General features: G+C 39.1%; 1 protein-coding gene across 3 annotated transcripts in view; it reads right to left on the reverse strand.

Annotated features, from left to right (window-relative positions):
• DPP10 (dipeptidyl peptidase like 10) overlaps nt 1-24468 on the reverse strand; it is an 882866-nt gene that overhangs the window by 347566 nt on the left and 510832 nt on the right. For all 3 annotated transcript variants that reach the window (XM_049813528.1, XM_049813537.1, XM_049813518.1), the window contains exons 9-15: nt 22695-22849; nt 19288-19385; nt 9639-9762; nt 7472-7510; nt 6038-6145; nt 1581-1672; nt 21-68 (exon numbers count right to left, since the gene is read on the reverse strand). In XM_049813528.1, coding sequence (XP_049669485.1) covers nt 21-68; nt 1581-1672; nt 6038-6145; nt 7472-7510; nt 9639-9762; nt 19288-19385; nt 22695-22849 — 664 coding nt within the window. The remainder of the gene's footprint in view (nt 1-20; nt 69-1580; nt 1673-6037; nt 6146-7471; nt 7511-9638; nt 9763-19287; nt 19386-22694; nt 22850-24468) is intronic.

Consider the following 24468-nt stretch of genomic DNA (forward strand, 5'->3'; position numbering starts at 1 on the left):
CAGCCCCATGTACTTCTTACCTATGTAGCTGTCTTCCTCTTGGGGATTCTTCAGTGCTTAAGAAATAACTGTGCCCAAAAGATGAACAAAGTTAAACTCAGTTTGGTAAACTGTCTGATTTGGGTGGTGTTTAGAGAAGTGTGAGATGTCATAAAATTTTTTAAAATTAAAAGATCCCAAATATACATAAAGATCAAATACTTACATATAAACCTAAGCTCCAAGATTAAACTTAGACCCAGTATACAGAGCAGTTATTTCAGATGCTATATGATTTCATACTAAACCAGTGACAAACACAGCATTTCATGGTCTCTGTTTAATTCCTGTAATGCCCAGGAGCTCCAGTAGCAACCAGGACCCCTTTCTGCATATTACAAATACAGAAGAGAAAGTTTCTCCTTCATTCCAAGAGTTTGCAATATAAATCCAAGGAGTAGAAAAAGGTCACAGTGAAATTATATCATAAATTACAATATGTCTTATGATACCTGAAAGCCTTTTTGAGCTGTAGAACAACTTTTTCTTCTATCTAGAGACATAATTTAGCACTAGGCAATGGTTTACAGACAAGGTTGCGTGGGTGGAAAAAGCCTTAGTAGAGCTGCTGCAAGAATATCCAGACAAGTCCTTAGTGTTTCCCAGATGAGATGCCCACAAAGTTTCTGCTTGAATTGGCAGAAATAGCGTAAGGACTGAGACAACCCACATGCACTCCACCACCTCTCTGCAGGCTGAGTGCATCCAGACCTCATTTTTTCATCTGAACCTTAGAGAAGTAGCAAGAAATTCTCTATGGATGTATTTTTAAAACCCGTGGAAGGACTGGTCAGCTCCAGTACCAGTGGAGATGACAGGCTCTGTTGCAGACTCAAAAAGGTCCTTGCTCAAATATCATTTAAAGAAAATCAGGATTAGACAGATCTGTTTATTTTTTGCCATGTGCAGATACATGTGAAGATTAACCAAGATCCACTGAAGTTATGTGGAGCTTTCAGATGGTTTGTGTCAGTTCTGTACTCCCAACAATCACCAAGTATGTGCTGCATTTCCTTCCCACTATAGCACTAAGATGGGCTTTGGAAAGATTTCTCTCCGAGTGAGCTGGGCAAGAATCAGGGGTTTGGATAATCTCTCTATATAATTTGAATTTATGAGGTTGAATCAGATCCCCAAAGTCCAGAGACCTCATGCAGTAATGAAGTAAGCATGAAAACCGAAGATTTGGGGGTTTATCAAGTACTAAAAATTTACTATGACTACTTATCTGGAATCCAGGAAAGAAGGCACCAAAATGTTATTACTGCTGCACTGCGTTCTGATTTATTTAAAAAACCCACAGTGAGTCAACTGATGTCAAGGTACACTCCTTTTCCCTCTGCATAAAAGCGCACGCAGTAGTACACTGGCAGACAAATCGCCTTACAACTGCACTTTATGTGCTCAGGAGTGTAAAATTTATGGTAATGCTCAAAAATGAAAGAAATATTGTTGCTTAGTTTTAGATATGGTATTTCCAGTTAAATGGATTCCACTCTAATAACTCAGATATTTTCATAAACAAAGAGAATAGTGCTTACATCTTTTGAGTATTTTCATCATATGCCAGGATTTTGATAACTTCCCAGTTTCCCGATGTCAGGTGTCTCACACTGATTTGTTCACTTTTAGCCTGGAGAGAGATGGAAAACATTAACTTTCACCTTACTTGTTACATTTTTCTTTGCCTAGCAGGATTGTCTGCACATGTCACTACTGATTACAGCTTTTTAAACTTTAATGTGCAATGTAACAACTTTAAATCACAAACCTCACATTTTGACAGGCCTGAACTTCAAGTATCCTTTCCCTCCCATATATAAACTTTTCAAAGTCATTAAAACCATCTCAGTTTTCATCACAATTTCTCTTTCAGTTACCCACATGCCAACAAACAATAGAAGTCATATACTTCAAGATAAGGATCTTGTCATTACACGTATTTTGTTTCTCTTGGTGTTTCTTTTCCTTTACAGTGGCATGGCAGGACAATCTGACTCAAGACCCCTGTAACCAAAACTCTGCACCAGAGTGTGCTCACCAATTTTTCACGTTTCTCACATACTTGTGCTGAGCCAAGAGTACTGCAAAGATGCTGTGCCAAGACGGGACATCAACACCGCCATCATCAGAGGAAGGAGGCAAACCTCTACGAGGAATGCGCTGCACAAACTGAGACACAGAAGTCCATAGGACCTAAACCTATGTAAAACCCCTGCTCCATCAGGCACTCTGGAGGAGTCTCGCTTTGTCCAGGGTCTATAAGGACAGACTCAGAGTAGCTCCAAATTTTGGCAACTGAACCAAATGCTTACAAGTTGGGGCGCACCACCTTGCTCTCTCTCATAAATTGTTTCAATCGTAGTGCGAGCCTAGAAAAATAACTGCTGCAAGGGGAAATTCAAAATCTCTCTCAAAGAAAGCGATGGCAGTTTTGTCAGCCAATGCACCAGGGACTGGATTAGGAAACATCAGGATGCACTGCGTATCCACCTTCACGTGAAACCAAACTCTTTGGCTGGAAGCTGCAGAAGACTCCTCATCAGACACAGGTTAAAGAAATTGAAACCTGAAGAGTGAGAAGCTCATCTGAGACTGCTTCCTAATGGAAAAGGTAAAATTCTTGCTTAGGCTTCTGAAGATTAAAACTTCAACCATGAACATACTTGAAGAGTGTTTTTTCTGTACTAGGGCTATGATCCCTGGCCTGGACATAAAAAACCCTGGCTTTCAAATTCAGGACAAATGTTGTAAAGAAAAGAAGTGATACTTCAGCTTATATTTCAGCTTTAGTGGGTGAAACTGAGCAGCTGGAGTTACAAAGGAGGTCAGAGGGAGGATTTAATGGCGCTTTCTGGCCTTGTGCCCTGTGAATCCGGAGCACCAGCCCATACCTAATCACCGTGGCCTCAGTGGTTGTGGCCTACAAAAAATCATAAAGGCAAAGAGTTTTTTTTTAATCCCTGTATTTTTGAACCGTATCTTGTAAACTCTGAGCTCTACGACAACAGCAGCAGCAACTAGAAAGCAGAAAATGCTCAAGAACACCTAGGAGACATGTCTTGAAATGGCAAGGCAGAAACAAGTCCCTTAGAACTGATCTGTTTTCTAACAGATCCACAAGGAAAGAATGATGTAGTAACTCTATGACAAGTACCAGCAAGTACCAGCTGAAATCAGGACATTGTGCAAGGTTCTGTAAATATGTTTATGATGAGGGTTCCCTTGTTCAGGCAGGTTCTGATATTCAGTGCTGTCTCCAGGAATTATTAAAATACAAATTAAGGATTTATTATAAGTGACTATTTCTCCTCTAGAGAAAGAGAAGCTGCAACTATTGAAAGAGATATTTAAATACTGAGATCACAGAATCTAACAAGAAACAGCAATAAAAAGCCCAGCCAAGCGTTAATAAACATGGTTATTCTTCAAGGTTAGAGCCATAATACATAATTTATGAAGCTTGCAGGAAGTTCTTGCCTTGATCCATTAAAGTTACTTTATAATTCTTATTTTGTGGTTGGAATAAAGAGATTTTTCTAGAGTTGCAAAACCCTCAGTAAGAAATCTTTAGATACACAACACATGATTCAATCCCATTTTGAGATTTGTGTCTTTTAAATATTTCATAAGTTACTAAAAGCATTTGAAAACAATAAAACACACATCTAGCCATGCAGACAGTAAATAATATATGATAGACAGTAACCTTTTAAATAGTAACCTCCCCTTCCAAGAAGATTTAATTAGATGCTTCTGCTACCCTGCTTTGATGATACCATTGGCACATGCTTTTCTAAAGTACGGTCAAGGAAATGCAGCCCAAGACCGACCATCATTTGTCAGCACTTGTTGTAAGATTGACAAATAAGCCTCAATGATTAAATTAATCTAAATCGAGCCATTAAAATTTGCTGCTTTGTCACTGCATGTTCACGTTGGTTCTCTGTTTCAACTTTGCTGCACTTGAAGGCTGATTTCTATTAATGAGCTGATATCTGTATGGAGTAGTATAGAGAAGTAATGAGAATCTGAATGCCAAATTCCAACATTAACCGAGCTCCATCATGAAAAAACCGCGATCATCTGGGTACCGGCGACCTGCTGACTGCTTTAAATTCTGCAGGGCACCTGTTATGCCACTGTGGCTCTCACAAGGTGTGACAAACATCTGATGTGACAAAAGACTTTTATGTGCAACGGTTAATATGATTTTTATGCCTCCATGTTTGCTTTAGAAATAATGGACAATCAGATTAATGCAGTGTGTAAAACACATCATGTAAACACATTTCCTGTCCTTTATTGCTCTGTATCAGCCCCATTACCACACAGAATGTTGCTTATTGATGAATAATGGTTGATACATAGGATATCACATTTCCTCTTCCTCTCAGGAGCAGCTATATACTTAAAGCCAAATTTGTCATTGATGATACCATTCAGAATTGTTTAGTCATGGTGACGGTGGTCAAAATAGAAGTATTTTTGATTTTTGGAGCTGTGCAGTACTGAGGGCTCTAATTCTGCCTAAAAGGGATGGAATACCAAACTCTTAATCATAAGCTTGACTTTAAACATTATTCTGGTAGGATTAAAAAATGTATTTAAAAGTAGGTATATATTTAATCATCTTATGGAATAGGAGTGGTCTTTATCTTTTGCTTAAATATTTTCTTGAATTAGGATCAAGTTTCCTGGGTTCTTTAGCAGTGAGAAATATCAGAGTCTACAGGTTTAAGGCAAATTTGATCGTAACATCCTTGGGAATGTTGCAAGTTAATTTCCAGATCTACATCATTATCATTTCACATATTTTAAAGATACTTATTCATTTTAAAGATACTTATTCATATTGGGAAAGAAACCAAAATACAATTTGATTGACTAAACGGTTTTGCTCCGGTGTGATTTTTTGTGTGGTACTCTATTAATACACCTTTATCAGATTGTCATCTAAGTTAGTGTTTTCTTTAGAAGACAGAATTTGACATGACTTTGATCCCTTTTTTCTTCTCTGATTTTTTCTTGATATATTTACTCTAGGGAATGAGTATCTTGTTCTTGCTTCTTCAGGTTAAATTTTCATTAAAGTTCTTTTGCTCTTGTTCTGTCTGCAGTACCCTGTGAACATATTTCAGACTTAATAAAGTTCATACCAGAACACTGTCATAAAGGGAGATAATAGAGTTGCCTGGTGCCAAGTCTGCTATTTTGATGCTTTGGGTACCTTGATAATCCCTCCTATGTCATATGGCTCTGGTAAAGTACCTGGATTAACGCTTTGCTGATTTAAATAGATGCCTTGGAGTGTTCCGTTCCAGGGCATAATTTACTTTATTAGTTCATCACAACTTCATATTGGTGACCTTCAAAGTCACAGTGCAAATTTATCTTCTTTCAGATTCTTCTTTGGAAAAAGTAATGACCCTGGGAAATGGAAGCCACTGGAAAATGTTGCAAAGGGTAATAAAAGAGTCCTAATTTTCACAAAATTTTAAGTTTTGGGTATTGCCTCCCTTTACTATTGTAAGACCAGATTCTGAATATTCTGAATTGACATTTAAAATTATACTTATGCATATATAGTGTATATAAAGGTGGTAAAATCAGTGTTCCTGCAGGTCTCTTGAATTTCTGTGGCTATAAAACATTATTATTGATAGACGCGTTTAACAAGAAAACATGTCTGCTTGTCTATAGAGGTACAAAGAAAACACGAAATCTTCCAAAGAGAGTATTTTGGAAGTACTTTTCATTTACAGACTTTACATGCCACCACAGGAGAGGTCTAAGAAAAGAGAGAGAATTCCACTTATTCTGGAAGAAGTTAGAAATATGTCCCTCCACACTGAGTGACAACCTGGACAGGACAAATGACCACAAAACAAGTGTTGAGGTTCTTTTGAAGCGAAAGCCTCTGCTTGGGTCATGTGTCTTCAGTAAAAGTCCTAGATGACCACCAGGATATTAAGAATAGCCTGAACCAAAACCTTACCTGAACAATAAACATGGCTATGTGGTGAAATTCGCCCCGGCCTCCCTGCTTCACTGGGACAGTCATGAAGAACTTACTGCCATCCTTGGAGAAAACTGGTTCTTCGTTCTATAAATGTAAGACTGTGTTAGTTTGTCACCCTTTCCATTAAACTTCTCAACAAAACAGCTTAGGTTTTTTGTCTCCGTGGTTTTGGTAGTTGCTGTGCTCATGAGACAATTGGATAAAAAAGCTTAGATTTTAAATATATTCTGCTAAAATTAACAAAAATGTGGTGGCTAAAGCTAAATGTAGTTCACACCAGTAGTTACCATTGTGCAACCTTGTCCGTCCTAAAGCACGGGTTACAGCCCTTGCAAAACTCTCCCTCCCAGTGAAAGGTCTGGTAGTCTCATCCCTAATGCAGCAGGACTTTCTGGGATATGTTCCTTTACAGACATACAATTAACGACAGAGATATGTCCTACTAGTGATGAGGAGAACAAATGTTTCCATGGCCTGGACTCAATGAAACATTACCAAGTACATGCTTAACACGCACTGATTTTGGTAAAGTTGTACGGAAAAAATAAGTACATTGAAGTGATATTTTCAATCATGTTCTTAACATAAATTGTAGCCTGATGTGATACCATCTCTTCATGTCTAACTTTACACAGAAATATTAAACAGCTTGCTATAAAAGCATAGTTTTTTTAAAATGATTTCTCATTTGCACATTGCAAAATGAAGCCTGAAATGTATTTTAAATAGAATGTATTTCATCCATTTATTGGACAGCTCTTTTGAAGCTATGAAAATGGAATCATCTGCTGACATATTAGTTCAACATATTGTTCTGGGTATGAATTTAGAAATATTATTCTTATGCATTCCAATTATAGCCCATATGACCTCAGATCTTTGAACTCCTTTGGGTTTAATTTGGTGAGGTTATTTTTTAATCAGAAAAAAATCAGCACAGTATATAGGACATGCTTGGAATGGGATTCATCTGATGCATCTTTAACCGTCCAAGAGTTAGGGAGTTAATCAGCTGGTCATGTATGTGCTTACTTAACTGAATGCAGAGAGATCAAAAACTGAAGGGAATATTGCCACCAAAACCCAGACACATGTCTCAGTTAGAAGGGCTGAATTGCTCGATGGAAGTACGTATCTCTTTCCACCACTGGCCCAGTCAGCCAGATCTCAAAATGTCCTCTGCGTGATGCTAAGTGACAGGATTCCCACTGCCACAGAAACAAGGTGCCATTTGCATGTTTACACAGACACTGCTATAATCCTCAGCTGTTAAATTAATTTAGGGTCCTAAAAAAGTATTCAATTTTAAAAGGAATGGATTTTAACAGCTTATAAAAACCATATAATTAAATAAAAATGACAACTAAGCAATTACACGTTATATACCCAGAAACAGCATTTATACTATACCTGTTTAGGAAGCCACAGGTCTGACTGCATTTCGTATTTCTGAAAAAGAAAAAATTGCTTTTATGGAATAGCTATAGATCAAAAATATTTCCCACATTCAGCAAAAGGTCTCTAGCTATTTAATGGGTTTTTTTTTCTACTGTGTTACAATCGTCACATCTCTTCATTGCCACTTACATTGAAACAAACGATAATTTAATTACAAAGTCAGCTGCTTTATTCAGAGTTTTTGGTAGAACACCACAGGGGACCTAAGAATGCCTTTTTCAGTTCTTTCTGATTAGCTATCAAGATGCTTTACACAGGCAGTTCTATTTGTTTTTTACCTCTAGGCATCATCTGACAACTGGATATTTTAGGTCCTTCATCAACACTGGGCAAACAGCCAGCATCAAGCTCAAATTGTGAGACCTTTTCAAATCACAATCCCTTGCTTTAATGGGTTGTAGTGTGGCATTAGTGAAGAGAAAAAATAAATGCAAATGAAAGTGGTTTATTGGTCACAGTCATATTTCACATCACGCCATCTAAAAAAACCCTCCAAATACCATGCACATATTGTTGGGAAAAAATATAGAATATACATCAACTGTTGTAAATTGTCACAGTCACGCTGAAGTCATGAAAATTTATTAGCTATAGAAGCATCTGTACATATATGGCCTGAAAAATTAGAAATCTGTAGCTACTACAGCAGCTGGTTTTATACAGCACTTTTTGGAAATGAGAACATGTGCAAAATGCTAAAAAAAAAAAAAAAAAGTTTACAGTTGAAATCAAATGGTGTGATACTAAGTTAAATTCTCACAATAAGGCCTTTCCTCATCCATTACTGAATTCAAAAGCATCACCTATCCCAGCAGATGCAGCATGGGAACCATCCAGGGTTACAAGCATGAGCCCGGTCTGAGCTGCGCCCACGATGGTGACACTGCATTGCAATCCTTCCACGTAAAAAGGTCCTTTGCTGCACTTTAAATCTTCTGAGTGGGACTTCTCAGTCTCTCTCTGTTATATTATGTTCTGGATTACAGTTCCCCGGATACCTACTTCAGACAAGCCCAACTGACCTTGGAGCACATAAGGGTTTCCTTTCAGAAGCAACTGCTCACAGTGTTCATGACAGACTTTCTTAATAAAAGGGCACAAGGTTTGCAGGAACCAGGTGAAAAGCAACCCAATCAACAAACCTCCATGTTCACAATCTTAATCCATAGTTCGGGGATTTATTCGCAGTTTCTGAGCCAGGAAGAGCAACCTGCACTATGTAGCAAAAGAAGCAGACAAGCTTGGAAATAATCCCTAACGCTTTAACATGACTGACTTCAGTTGCAGACACTGATGGGAGCCTTTTGACTCAGAGGCCAAACTTAGACCCACATTAATCACTCATAACCATTTACACTGCCAAATTATACCCCCTACTTTGGAGCATCTGTTGGTACTGATATTAGCATGTATAGAAAATATTTATACTTTTAGCCGGTTCTGGGAAGAGAGTGTGACTCAGAATTGGGAAAGTGGCCAACTGCATTCAAGATGCAAGATTGACTGTGAAAATGAAGAGATGTAATGCAGGAGTGTCAGAAGTCAAAGTCTGGGTCAAGGGATGGGATGTGGCTGGATTCAAAAAGAAAAATGTATTTCAGCCTGGCTTACACTCAAAATGAAATATCCCTGTTGCCTTTCAATTTTATTTTTTTGTAAAGTTATTTAATTCTGCTATTGAATTTGCAGGAATTGCCAGAATTTTACACCTTTTCTTAAACATATGTAAGCTGTGAGAGACAGAAAGATCTGAAATGAAACTCTGCAGGGGCAGAGAGGAAAAACCAGACAGCTGAAAATATCTGACGGAAGACAAGCTTGTCACTGCTCTAGCTATATCCAAAGTACACGATGTTCAGCAACTGCAGTTTCCACTGAAGTTAATGAATGAACAAAGCTTAGTAATTCTGAAAATGTCACTCAAAGTTGCTAATTGCATGAAATAATTTCACCAGATTTGGAATTTTCTCACATCCATTTCCTCCCTGTTGACTAATTATCTTCAGCTTGTAACTACTGCATCTGCAAACTGATTTACAAAAATCTTTTTTCTGAATATGAAAACAAAATGCATGAAGAAACCTTGAGAAGAGAGCTTAGGAAAAAAAATCCAACTTACCCTGCTGCAAGCCCCAGTTGTGGTTTCACAAACTGTAAGGATGGAGATATTCTGAGGTCTGTTTAACCATCTCACCACAGCCTTGGTGTTGCTTACCCATTTCACCATGGTGATGTAATATTCCCTAAGTAAACATTTGAAAACACAATGATGTTCAGATCATTCCTATTTCAGATTAGACTTTTTTAAAAAAATATATATATAGTTCATCAAATGCTGGATTTGTACTGCATGACAGTATCAGTACTGAGGGATGGAGAAAATAACCCCAAATGCCCAGCATCTGTGTTCCTACAAGTGGGAAGGCTCAGTCCTAGTGTGCTGTTCCCCTGGGAAATCCATACTCCATTAGCACCTCCTCCTCAGCCATTTGTAATACATAAACTTCACCAACTGCAGAACATATACTTGTGAAACATATGTTTGCGAATACACGTGAACCATGTACTTGCCAGCCAGCTTAAAAACAAATGCTAAATTCCAACAGAAGCCAGTATCTTCCTCTACCAAATACCTTCAGAAGACACACATTTTGGCAAAAGAATCCAGCCCTACTGCCAAACAAAAAAAAAAGGTCTGTAAGTCTGTAGTGCTAGAATGCAGGAGAGACCACTTTAAAATGTCACTTGTTATAAAATAACAAGTATTTTATAATGGGACTTCTGCATAAAAGGGAAGTCACCCTCAGTATCAGTGCGTGCCAGCTTCCGTTTTAAACAAGTAGCTCATAACGTTGGTCAAATTGTGTGTCCGTCACTGACCCTGGCTGAGCAAGAGAGGCTTCCGAGGCAGACTCATGGTATGGAGTATCTGCCTCCCTCCTCCCAAAATCCTGCTAGGCTGTCAGACTGAGGATGTTACAGAGGAAGACCTGTTGCAGCTTGTCATCCCAGCCAGGCTATTTGCTTCTCTTCTCTTCTGGTGGCAGCTGGCAGCTTTCACATTCCAGCTGAGTTATGGCAACAGTGGAGCAAACTTGTCTGGAAACTCATCTCCCCTTTAAAACAAGGGGCTTAGCTTGCATATAATTAAGCTTTTAATCTAATACTGATGGACTTCTCATTACTCTTTGACAACACATATTTAATTATACATTCAAAAGACTTCTTACTAGACCAAAGATGCTAAGCAGTGCCAACAGCAAAGTTGTGTACAACTCTGATGCTGCACACAGGAGATGCAGGAGACAGCAATTCACTGCAGCTTCACCCAGCCTCAGTCTGGTGTTATATTTGAAGAACACAGCTGAACAACCCAATATGCACAACTTTCTTTTGGCTTTTATGTTTGACTATTAGGAAGACAGGTATTTTCACATGTGGACACCAGAATGATGACTAGAAACAGTGACTTCAGGTATATTCTATTGAACTGCTTGAGGGTAGGGAGGCTCTACAGAGGGATCTGGACAGGCTGGATCGACGGGCTGAGGCCAATCGTATGTTCAACAAGGCCAAGTGCCGGGTCCTGCACTTGGGTCACAACAACCCCATGCAGCGCTACAGGCTTGGGGCAGAGTGGCTGGAAAGCTGCCCGGCAGAAAAGGACCTGGGGGTGCTGGTTGACAGCCGGCTGGATATGAGCCAGCAGTGTGCCCAGGTGGCCAAGAAGGCCAACGGCATCCTGGCCTGTATCAGAAATAGTGTGGCCAGCAGGACTAGGGAAGTGATTGTCCCCCTGTACTCGGCACTGGTGAGGCCGCACCTCGAGTCCTGTGTTCAGTTTTGGGCCCTTCATGACAGGAAAGACATGGAGGTGCTGGAGCGTGTCCAGAGAAGGGCAACCAAGCTGGTGCGGGGCCTGGAGCACAAGTCTGATGAAGAGCAGCTGAGGGAACTGGGGCTGTTTAGTCTAGAGAAGAGGAGGCTGAGGGGAGACCTTATCACTCTCTACAGCTACCTGAAAGGGGGGTTGTAGTGAAGTGGGTACTGGTCTCTTCTGTCGAGTAACTAGTGATAGGACGAGAGGAAGTGGCCTCAAGTTGACGCAAGGGAGGTTTAGATTGGATATTAGGAAAAATTTCTTCATTGAAAGGGTTATCAAGCATTGGAACAGGATGCCCAAGGAAGTGGTTGAGTCACCATCCCTGGAGGTGTTTAAAAGATGTGCAGATGTGGCACTTAGGGACATGGTTTCGTGGTGGACTTGGTAGTGTTAAGTTGATGGGTGGACTTGATAATCTTAAAGGTCTTTTCCAACTGAAATGATTCTATGATAACATGGTTTTCAGTTTAAAAAGCTTTTTAACTTACTGAGGAGCAAAAATGTATGCCAAAGGTAACACAAGATCTAACACAAGCCCAGGTGACACAGCCAACAAAGCAACGATCCAACAAACAAGCCAAAGAGTGCAACACCAAATCGCAGATAACTGGTTCTCCACAGCAGAACTCAAGAAACAAGAGTTGAAAGCGCCTCCCTCTGCAGTCGTGCCTTCAGAAGGCCATCCAAAACTACTGCAACTGTGCATACAGAAGCCTGAAGATACACAAAATGATATGTTGAAAACATGTATATAGGGCCTGCTTCCCTCTGCTGGTACTTAGACACCAATAAGACAGCATCCACTGACAACAAAGCCTCAGTTACCCCAGAACTAAATTCTACAAAATAGAGCCTGAGCTGTTCCATTTGAAAAAGTCTTCAGTGAGGGATGGCAACAAGAGATTTAATCAGTCAGAATCCAGCCGATATAGTAATTAATAGTCCAAATCAAACCATAACATCATCTTCCATCACTGACATAAACTCCTTGATCATTGAAGTGAAAGCAAAAGATCATTTAAAAATTTCACTACATTATGACTTGTTTATCAGAAGTGTAATATAGCATATATACATACATATATGTAGAAAGACACACTGTTCTGAAATTAAATACTGTCTCCAGGTAATGTTCCTTTCTAATTCACAGTTCTGCAGTTAATCTATTGTTTCACATATACAGTGCACATACACACATACAGAGTACTAGCATTGTTGCAGGTCAACAGATATAACCAAGTCAAAGTTTGTAGAAGAAAATTGTATGTTTTATTAGATTTGCTGATACAGTTGAATAAAAACAAAGAAGCCTGCAGGGCAAAAACTGTTTTAGTTCTGAGAAAGCTGCTATCAGCTTGTGTCTCCAAACTTATCAGGCTTTTTTTGCAACTAATCTATTGTTCTAGTAATGAAAATAAGCACTCTCTCTTTCCCTCCAGTCCCAAATACACAAATGTATTGGGATTACTAGACTCTCTGCATCTGTACATACATTAACTTTCCTCACAACATCACTTTAAAGAGGAAAGACGATGATTGCTTTCTGGACAAAGGACTGCAGCAAGATATTAATTAAAAATTTACACTCATTTTAGATCCTCAATTTGATACCCATTTAATTAGGTGCTCTACAGCACTTTGCATGTTCAGAGCACAACTTTCATCCTTGTTCAGGAACATTTCTCAAATCAGACAGTGGATTAATTTACTGCATGTCCAAAGAGTAACAAACACAATTACTGATCACCTGTGCAATGTTAGTTTAAACTCACTGCATCCCACAGGGGCTGTGTGGCAGAGACAGAATCTACTTTTAGCATTCAATTGGCCTAATAAGAGTGGACTTTTCTCTCTTTTATTCAAGCTGCGTCTCCTCACCCCACTCCTAACTTTCTTTTTCCTACACTTTGTGTAGCCAGTTCCAAGTTTCTCCTTATGGATCCCTTTTCTCACACAAGGGGCACTGCAAGATGATCATGGGAACCATAAAACCCATTTGTTGATACCCATCTCCTCTATCCCCACCATCTCACCAGCGCTCAGGGTTCCCACTGAAATCCCCGATTGTCAAGAAAACCTCATTCAATTCCTGCCTTATCAACTTGCCTTTTGTTTTTTAGCCAGTCCCCATTTCATGGTCAAGTTTTCATCTCAGACTTTTTAGAGTCTCTTCCCCCTCATCTGCCCTGGGATTTTTTCCTTTCAGAATTCCCAAGAGTTAGCTTTCTTGTTTACTCTGTATAAAAGCGGCCAGAAAACATGGAAAACACTGCGAAGGCAGTCTCTCTTCCACAGCATCCCATGATCAGTCAATATTGAAGGAGCTTGTACGTGACTTTATTCTAAGATGGACTGAACCAGGCAATGCACAGAAACAAGAGCTTCAAGCTCTCTGACCAGACAGAGAGCTACTTCCGATTCCACATTCGGTATTTCAATCTGTTGCTTGTCTTCAAATTGGCCAAAGGCAATTATATAAGGTAATCACTATAAAGAAGGTACAGCTTTCCCTTAGGCCTGTGAACCAGGAACATGACATGTATACGTCAGCTCAACAGCAGGAGCTGGAACATCTCACGTGTGCAAAGGAGGTGCTGCACACCGAGAAAGGTCAGGTCTTGGGGCCTAAGAGGGATGGAGGATATTCAGTGAGAAAAAAATTTCCAACTGTAGGTGTTAAGAAAGCAAATGACTTTCCTGAGCATGTGGCAATTAACTTTTTTTCCAAAGACTTGGATCTTTATGAAATCTGGATTCATTTTTCACTGCTGATAAAAAACATGTTAAATATCAGAGGTGTTTATCATTCTTTGCCAAGCTTGAAGACCCAATTTTTTTTATGTTTCTTTCTTACAGAATGTTTTCCTTTATTTTGATTATCTCAACTGATACACAGTTCTATGGAGGTAGTTTAACATTTTGCTAATACATTTATCATCACTCAAGAATGTCCAGCACGTCTTGTTTCACTTGTAAGTTTTGGGATGCTTGTGACTGGAAAGATATGTATGTGTATCTTGCTGGCTGTGATTGTAAGTGCTTAGCAAAGTCAACAGAGACAATAAGCTGAACAAAGGAAAGGGATTTGCAATGCATTACACTGGAAGCATACTTACAATCGTAATTAAATTTGAACATTAGATACTTAGATTTGAAATAGACAGACTAACATCACGGAAAAATAACCCACAGTATTAAACTTAAAAATAAGAAACTGTTCAAGAAAAAGAGTCAAAATTTGTAACTTCATACTATTCACTGTAAGGAAGAAATCTGCTCTAACTTTAAGCCAATGAGCTGATTATGAGAGAAATCTGCTTATAAGACCAGCTGGAAGACATTCAACATCTATGACAATGGAAAAAGGAACCTTACTTTTGTTGATGGTTTTAATAGATTTGGATTAGAATAATAATACAAGAGGGTTCAGCTAAAGAAAGCCAACCTATTATGCTCTACTAGTTTGCTGGCAGGTTGTTATCCAAGAAGGTAAACAACAGAAACTTGCCCCACGCACAATGCTCTAGAATATTTACTATATTCTTAAATTATTTATATTGTTGTATATTGAAAAGCGTATGACAATTTACAGATACTAATATAAAATGTCATTCGCAGAAACACGCATGGAAAACACCACAAATTGAGACATGACCTGCAAGGTAGCTAAGGTAACTACAGTTTGTTAGTATTGTGGTATACTTTGCATGACTTCATGCATACATTGATGGATTTACTGCAGTTTTCTTCTGAGTCTAAGCCACAGGTATTTGGTTGGAAGGAGCTTTTCTAGCTCCCCTTCCCACGGGTGCTGGTGGCCACCATCCTAGCCAGGCTAACAGGCTCTGCTCCCCAGTTCCTCACAGCCGTGGGCCCTTGGTCCAGCCGTGGTGACAACAAGCGCGCGCTGTCGTCTCCTGTTCAGCCCCAACCTCAAACCCCTCGGCAGGGTGGCTGGGCAGGCAGCCGCGTCCTAGCCCCCGCTGACCCAGGGGCTTCTCCTGGCCCATGTGCAAAATTTGCATTTCTTCCCACTGAACAGGGAAGGGAATAATCAATAATACCTTGGCATTGTGTGGGAAAGCTTCAATAAATTACAGTCTGAATTTATTTTTATCCTGTAGGCTTTGGCTGAATAGATTACAGCCATTTGCTATAAGGTATGATAGTGAATTAATCCTTTACATTAACCTTGTGAGATAGGTATTGTTATTGCCAAGTTACAGAAGAGGGGAGGGGCAGAAGCGTGAAAGAAGCGACTAGACACAGCATATCTAAGAAAAGCTGAAAGTAAACCGCAGTTTTCTTAATAGAAAATTGCACACGCCCCATCTTTCCCATTTCTAGTTAGAATCAAATAAGCTTTCTATTCCAAAGCAAGGCTCAGATAAACTGCCTGCCAGAAGTATGAAACTAACCCTTCTAGATTCAAAAGGTGATTTCAGACTAGAAGTACATAAATATCCAAATTATTTTTTTTTATTTGGAAACGCATGGATAATAAAAACATTGGTGAGGCTTGTAAGTGCATTATTTGAATTTACGCAAACTCAATTTCTTAGGTGTTTCCAGTTCCATTACAAAAGATTAATTAAAAACAATGAAAATTATTTAAATCTGTCATACAAAGTCAGAAGGGTCTGACTGTTTATTTCGGTCTCTTTAAAAGCAGGTGTATATGAAATGAGAATGTGATATCTAGCATTTTTTCAGACATTTAAATACTATTGGAAAAAGTAAGAAAAAGGACTGACTGAATTTCTTATAGTGCATTTTAAAACTACCTGGTCAGCAGTGGCTGGGAGCAGTGCAGAGCCAATGCAGCTTGCTCACTATGGCTGGGAACGGGGAAAGCAAGCAGTGGATAACCCCCACGCAGAGACTTTCACGAGCTAATACACAGTACTAGTAGAAAAATCTTTTCTTCATGCATGGAAGCACAGCTCTACTCTAAATACCTCAACTCCAACCTCTTTCATGTGTTATCTCATTTTTTCTCTGTCTTAGCGATTTCCATTTTGGAAAAAAAATGAAATTTTTCTGCCTGACAGGTCTAAATTCAAGCATAGGTTTTGAAAAATCAGCCTCCATAATTTCTTAATAACATATTAATATCTTATATCTAAATATCACCAGTTACAAGGATTCTTCAGGTGTCCTAAGTTACAGTGGTTTGAACTGACCGCTTGCACACCATATTGCTTCTTCAAGATATGCAGCAGGAGGCGAGTATTAGCTTTCCAACTGAACTTCAGGAGTTGGCAGTGTACGAATGCACACATATTTCATCTTACATGCATACTGGCTTTCTAGGACTAATGAGAAAAAAACCCTGCAGCAGCAAATCATGTTTGCCACTGAAGAAAACATAATGTAATTGTACACATGGAATAGAAACATGAAGGGGGAAACGGGAATTGCACAGAATATAACCACATGTTTAAAGGAAGACTGTCAGTCTTTTTGTGGCATTAGCAATGCACAGTAGATGGTAAATTCATTCTCTACCCATTTGTGTGGTTTCCCCGAGTAGGACTGAATCTCTCCCATAACAGCAGTTTGTTATGACTTGTACAATACGTATTTCCAAAATGCTTCTGCCTTGAAAGATCCATAGAACTATATATGATAATGTCCCATGCCATTTAATTCTGAGTCCCATTGCCTATTTACTAACAACCCCATAATGAATTGATTAGAAAGGTACTGAAAAAACCATGACCACTAAAAGAAGCTACTACTTTTATTAAAAAAACCTCCCAACCATTACAAACTCCAAAGATTTCCATTCTAGAAAGGCCTGTTCAAAGCTTATGCTTCATACCTGTATATATAGATATATGGATATATATGGATTGATGACCGCTGTGATGACTGACTGCTACTCAAATCCAGAGTCAGAATGCAAGATTTAGAGTATACTTGGCTGACAACTATATAATTCTTCTAAATTTTATAGCATAGACATTATACCTTAGTAGCTAAAATTAAGATGAAACTAAGTTTTTTCCAGGTTTAAATAGTTCTACTCTGTACTCTGTCTTCTGATACAGCAGCAAACCAGAATTTTAAACATGAATATTATTTCAATTAAACAGCAACAGTATCTTTATCAAGGACTCAAAAATTTGGCATAGATGCCCCTGAAGGCTCACAAAAGAAATTCCACAAATTGAGCTAGTGCTAGCCTTCCGCTTCAAGATGCAAAAAGATTTTAAGATACCAGTATTCAATCATTTGATTCTACTTTTATTTTCAATCTGCTGGGGAGGAAGAATGAATCTGAAAAATCTAGAGGGAATGAATCTGAAAAATCTAGAGTGAAACCATAACATCTGAACAACATTTTCAAGATATTTTTTTTTTCCTTGGGGATTTACACATTGCTTTCTCATTCCACTTCTTTGTGCCTTCTGACATTTAAAGGAAAATTTTAATGCTGTTTAAGAGAGTTAAGATGCTAATTTTGATGGCAAGGATCTCTTTCAGATTTTATACTATCACTTAAATTAATGAAGGGTTAGGAAGCAGCAGGAGATTTTATTGTGTTTTTCAGTAGTGGTCCATCAACTGAAAGAAAATACTTCAAAAACTGCAAAATCATTCATTTCACTAACACAATCAGTAAGCATTCCAGCTGACATAAATAATTGCAAGGCATAACTCACTATTAAATTATTCCTGCAGTGAATTAGGGTACCCCAATTTGTGTAGAGAGCTACATCAGCTTAAAATTGGTTGCAATGGTGCCCACTGTTAACATCCTGATTATTTTGGGAACAATTGCCAAAAAATCTTTTGGGTTTTGTGGGAACTGCAAAACCAGCAACTACACTGAAAGTGCTTTTTTTAACTAGAGGTAGTAGCTTTATGGTTGCCAATCCTTTCCATGTCTTTCCCCATATGAAAATGCCGTGAGTGGAGAGAGGAAGTTTCACTTCCCTGGCCCTTAGACTGCAGCCAGATCTGCACTGTGGTAACTCTTTTATTGTTATTATTACTCATATTATATAATAATTTAGGGTTAGAAGATCATTAGCACTGAAGCGACAATGGGAATTGAATCAATACAACTGCAATTCAACAAACTGGAATACGCGTATGGGAAGGGATGAAAATTTTCTTGCCCTTAAACAAAAGTTTCATGGACTCTCAAAGTGAGGACAGGTAATCAGAAGCTCAGCTTAAGGTATTAACTTTAGCAGGAGATTCACCACTTGCAGCCAGACCTCATTTCTTAAGCTCCAAAGTCAAAGGGACTGTCAAATTAGCTCAGTGGTTCTGAAGCAGTTTCTCCTGAAAAACACAGCACTGCCCTCCTTGGTCTACGTGATCTGGTGACATCGCATCTCACCTTCTGTCACCTCACTGCCTGTGTCAGCTGTGATGAGACACAAAACTTCCTGGAACCTACAGGATTTGAACAGAGTATTTCTCTCTAAATGAGGGAACACCCTGATTACATGTTCTGTGCATTTGTAATACACTTGTATATTCTGCAATCTCATTTCAAAAACCTGAAAGCAACAAGCTGGCACACAGCAAGGAAAGGCTGGGAGCAAATGCAGTAACAGCCTCAGAAACAGGGCAGTGTTCAGCCCCTTTAACCATAGCATCAGACTCTTAATTTTGTATATTTCAAGTAAATTGGAGCTTCTCAGGACATCAGAGATGAGCAAATACCAGATCCCAGTGATTTTTAAGAGGAGCATCAATCCAATACAGCTGTATTTTATTTTATCATCATTATGTTCTGCCACGGGGACAGAGATCAAGTGCACTCCAGTCAAAGATAAGTGTTGTGTTGATGTAAAAAGGCAACGATTAGCCTGAGAGACAGTCAGGTTAAATTAGACACGAATTTCAAAACAATGAAATTATATACCTTGATTTAAAGCTGTCAGGTGGCATCAGTTCCAGTGTATGTGCTGGTCCATACAGATTAACTACAAACAGCTTTATTGCTGGGTTTGTTTGACCTGCCTTTGAAAAAAAAATAAAAAAATAGGAGCTTTAGAGGCACTGCATCAGTGACAGCTAGACTCACTCATTAACATAATTCAGTATCTTTATAATAACGAGAAGTTATTAAAATTTAAAAATCTTAAATTTTAAAAATTAATTTCACAGCCATAAGAATTACACAGATAAAAATATGAAGTATTAATTGACTAATTCCCTCACTGCCCTTTACTGACGGCAGACCTTCCTGTGCTGAGTGAGTGACCAACGCTAGAAGTGGCTTGGCCCAGTTCAGTAAAGTCAGCTGCAAAAACACAGTCAGGTTCCTAAACCAGCAGTTAAATCCAGCCTCCAGAAAAGTCTTTTCCAGACGCTTTTGTTCCTTCTTCCAAAACACTGCACTACCTGTATCTGGGATAGCATTCCTCCTCTTCTTCCTCTCCCTTCTCTCTCTTTACCATTTTCCCCTACTCTTTCTTCCCTGGTTTGCTGAGGTGAAAATCTCTATTTTTGGCCCTGTTCCGGACCCAGCTGCTTTGGCAGGGCAGCTCTAAGCAAAACAAAATGCTTCTTGCTGCTAAAGGGGAATAAAATGGCAGTTTGATACATATCCACTGGGAAGAGTCTGATAAATCCTGAGGATCTATAGAGAGGTGGGACTCGTCCTTCTCCCGGTAACACAGTTTGTTAGTAAAGGATGTTCCCGAGATGAAAAGAAAGGACTGGCGATAGAAAACAAGGCTCTGCAGAGCTGCAAGGAGATGCTACTAGTCCCGTGTCCCTGTCCTAGACATATTATATTCAAGTTTCTTTTTCATGTAAGTCACAGGAGTCATGCAACACTATATAGTGTCCTTGGGATACGGAGGATGAAAAGTGTGTCTCTGAATGGGGCTGACTCCTGTTTAATATTGTACGGACAAGGTAAAATCACTGATTCTACAGATTTAATCATAATAAACTACAAAGTTGTATATCTGGCTCTTCACCGGTATATTTAGAAATACAGAATAGCTTGGCTGAAATACACCCACCAGTTCCCTTCAGAAATTTGACGTGTCTCAAAATATAGTCCGAATGCTGTATCCACTCATTTCTGAGTGGTGTGGGGGACAAGAAAGCGCTATTTGTGTATTTTAACTCGTGCTAAAAACAAGTTTTGAAAATGGATTGAACTAGACTCCTGGAATTATTTTTTTTCTTTTCCCCCGTAAAAACTTTTACGTTTGCCTCAAAAGAAACGTGGTCTTTCAAAGGCATGAACACAGCTGACACAAATGCAAAACTGTGGAAGAAAACCACTGAGAGACCAAGTCCTTAGGAAACAGCTGCCGTCTCCTTATAACCTTTGAACCTTACACTGACTGCACAGCGGTATCCACGCACTCTCAATGGGAGGGCTGCCGTAAGGAATTACTCTCCATTCCGCCAGCTCTGCCACCGCCAGCCCCGCTCTGGCCGCGGCCGAGGGCTCAGTGGCACGGCACCGCTCTCCGTTCGGGGCCGTACTGCCCCAAAACACCGTCTCCGCTACAAAGAGCTACCTACCCTCTCTGCTGACGGTGTGCCCTACTCCGCCGCGTGGATAGGTCTGAGCTGCGGCTCGACAGCAGCGGCTTCCAGCCCGGCACGAGGTCTGTCCCTGGGGCTGGGGAGGTGGGTGGTCAGCGGGGCGAACACCGAGCCCCCCGCAGCCTGCAGTGGACTCGGGCGACTGAAGGTGGTTTTTCTACCCGAGTAGAAAACTCTCGCAGCCGCATCTCTCCCTCCACGGTGACTAGCCTCAACGCCTCTACCACTCAGCGTCTCCTCGGGACACTTTAAATGGCATAAATTTTGTATAATACCCAGAACATTTGTTCAGTAGTGCGAGCACTCTTTACATTGAAATCCTACTTTGTTCTCAATGCATTTAACAAAATTCAACAAACTCCCTTTTTCATGGTTTTTTTTGGGAAGAATACGGTCTGCGTAGGACGTACACCGATGCCCATGTTCCAGTATTCACAAACACATATGGGTTTAATTTTATTTTTTAATCATAGATATAATTTTCTCTGATGGTTTCATTCTACAATAAAGACCAACCCTTTTTTTTCATCTCTGTTGCTATACCACAAGCTTCATTACCAATTAATGATGTTTAACGGATAGCTAAATTGGCATTAAATGGAGACATTAAATAAAGATAATGTTTCTTCATTAATGAGATTACCGAAGTAGTATTGTGTATCACTTTTATGCTGAATCACTAATGAAAGGGAATTACTCATTTCTTGTTTACAAAGCTGACTTTTAAAAATATTCCTTAATTTTTTCTTTGCTCTGTCACTCAAGGCCTTTTGCCAACGCAAGTATGTAAGCTACCTCTGAAAACACTTCATTATTTTAGAGTATTATTTCATAGCACAAATACATTATATTTATATTATGCATATTATTGTTTCATAGTACCTGGTACAGTCTAACTGTCTGCCTACCAAGAATAAAGGGTCACCACCAAAAAACAGGAGCAGAAATAGGGGAACAGTAATATTTTCTAAAGCCCTCAATGACCTTCCGTTGAAATGCCAAAGGAGTTCCACATACATGGACCTAAATATCCCATCAGAAAGGAACTCAGACACTTTGAAATTGCACACGAGGGATGGATAAACTAGTAAGTTGGAAGATAATACCAGTGCTGGAGCTCAGCAAAAAAATGACGGCTAGGGAGGCACCTCATCAGGAAATCCCCAGAAAGTAAGGAGCGATTTCAGACATTATCCCTGTCTGGGCTGTTCTTTCACTGTCCAACACAAATCTAAAACCCCTTCTCTAAATCTTCTCAAACGCGGTGATAGCTCTATTTTTTATATATTTTTTTTTTTCTCATTTTGATGTCCAGGAAAAGATTTTACTGTGGCTTATCTTATTCAAGGCCAGTCTGTCCCATTTATTAATAACAGCATCATTTACTGAGATCGATATAACTGCAGTGGAACATGCCCTGTGCTCTGCACACAGCGTGTATGACTCCAGTGCAGTTGTGACAGTATCTTTTTTTCTGTGCAGTCCTTCAAACATATTACCCTTCTCTCAGAAGTGGTGGATTGATTTTACCAAGCCATATATCAATGATGAAATCACTACAAATTAGTTTGTGTGCTGGTCTCTCACCCGATAGTTTCTTTCCAGCAAAAGGTGTTACAGTCCACTGAAAAAAAATGTCATTAATAAGCAACATGAACAAAATCAGTCTCCGTTACTTTCCAGAAACACCTTCCATATGGGTGAATACTATCACTGAACAAGGAAGAGGAGGTGGGAGTGCACTCACACTCATCTTACCTTAGGATATGGATACTGCTTTCCTTTCGGATATAGACCTCCAGTAAACCGGGGGATAACCATGTTTGGTACCAGAGAGTCATTTATGGTCAGGAATGCCAGTCTTTCACCGTCTGGAGACCACCAGTGGGCAACGTGAGAATGAAGAAGTTCCTCTGCAAAACCAGATTTCCTTAGGGTCCATAAAAATAACTGTCACATAGTTTCCAGCTCATTCACTTGGCACTCATTTGTTCTTTCTCTGCCTACTTGAAATGCGTGTGTTGTAATTTCAGTAATTTCACATTATTCTGGGTTGAATGTTTGGATAACAAGGCATATCGAAAGACCAAACTTCAACTGTTTTTCTCAAATTAATACTTTCACTGACGTCATTAAATCATCTAAATGTGAAAGATGACTGTAACTGCCACACGTTTAGTTCTAGAGTATTCCATTAGATGTGTTAATTTTTAAACAATTTGGACTATTTTAATAGACAGGTTTTTAGGATTGTCAATCTTTTTTTTTTTTTTCTTTTAATATAAAACTTCAGTATACCTGATTTCTTTCAGCTGTGGCACCTGGTAACATGCAGATCCTCACACAGTAATATTACGTAATCATTTTTGGAGTGCAATATTTTGACTTTCTTGTCTCAGTCTAATGGTCAGCTTTAATTCATAGAAAGTTCAGTTTTCTGCAGTGTAATTTTTGGAAAATCCAAACAAAACTTTTTCTTTTTATCCAAATTTTATTTGACTTCCAAATAAAAGTAATTCTCCAAAATGTCATGCAATGTTTTCTTACATTTATTGTCATTGTACTTCATATTTGAACGAAACAGAACAGAAGCAACCATAGAAGCAGCACCCAAACTCCTGGAACCCCAGTAAAGCAGCTCCTGACCAATTCCAAATTCACCCTGTACAGGTCTTCTGTCTTCCACTTGTGATAAGACTTAGATTTTTTTCATTACAGATTTGATATATTGACTTGGTTTGATGAGAATTTTGTATTTAAGTTTGAAGAATTTGGCTGGAAAACTAATTGAGAATAGTATACTACCGGGAACAAAGGCCTGGCTGCATACCTAATTTAAGAGCTTACTTACAAAACTACTTAAATTATCAATGGACACTCTCCAAGATGCTAATCAGATTCTGAAAGTTTTGAGGTGGCTTAATGGCTTTAATTATCTAGGGTTAGGTGCAATGAAGCTGGGACCTATAGTCAAAGTCATATATTCTGGGTCATGCTTCTCTCCCTGGCTGGATAACTAAAAACTTCTACACAGAACAGCCGAAAATGAATGCTGAATATCAGATAGCAAAAATCACAATTGTGTTTGTTTTAAAATATTACTGTTTGCATTCAAACAAGGTTATTCACACAAAGAAAACTATTCCCGAATGCTTCGTAAGGTAAAATGCTAATAACAAGCTCATGCAAATGATAAAAGAAAACAAATGAGGTCGAAAGGAGGAACAGATCTCAATTCAACTGAAAATCTCTTAACTTCATCTGGACAATACTGAGCCTGCTCAGCTTCTGATGCTATTAAAAACACCACTGAAAGTAGACGACTGCTCTAAGTTAAACAATGGTTAATGGGAAAGATGCAACATATTAATTCACGCCAACAGAAACAGACTGTGGTCCTCCACCGTGTAGACAGAATTCCCTTTTACCCTGACTTTAATTATGTAGATTGTGAAGAAAAGTCCACTGCCTGTATGCATCCCTGGGAACCCAAAGAGTTCTCTGTAAGTCAGGAAATGCAACAGCTATTTGG

This window comes from Accipiter gentilis, chromosome 1, assembly GCF_929443795.1.
Source record: "Accipiter gentilis chromosome 1, bAccGen1.1, whole genome shotgun sequence".
Taxonomy (NCBI): Eukaryota; Metazoa; Chordata; class Aves; order Accipitriformes; family Accipitridae; genus Astur; species Astur gentilis.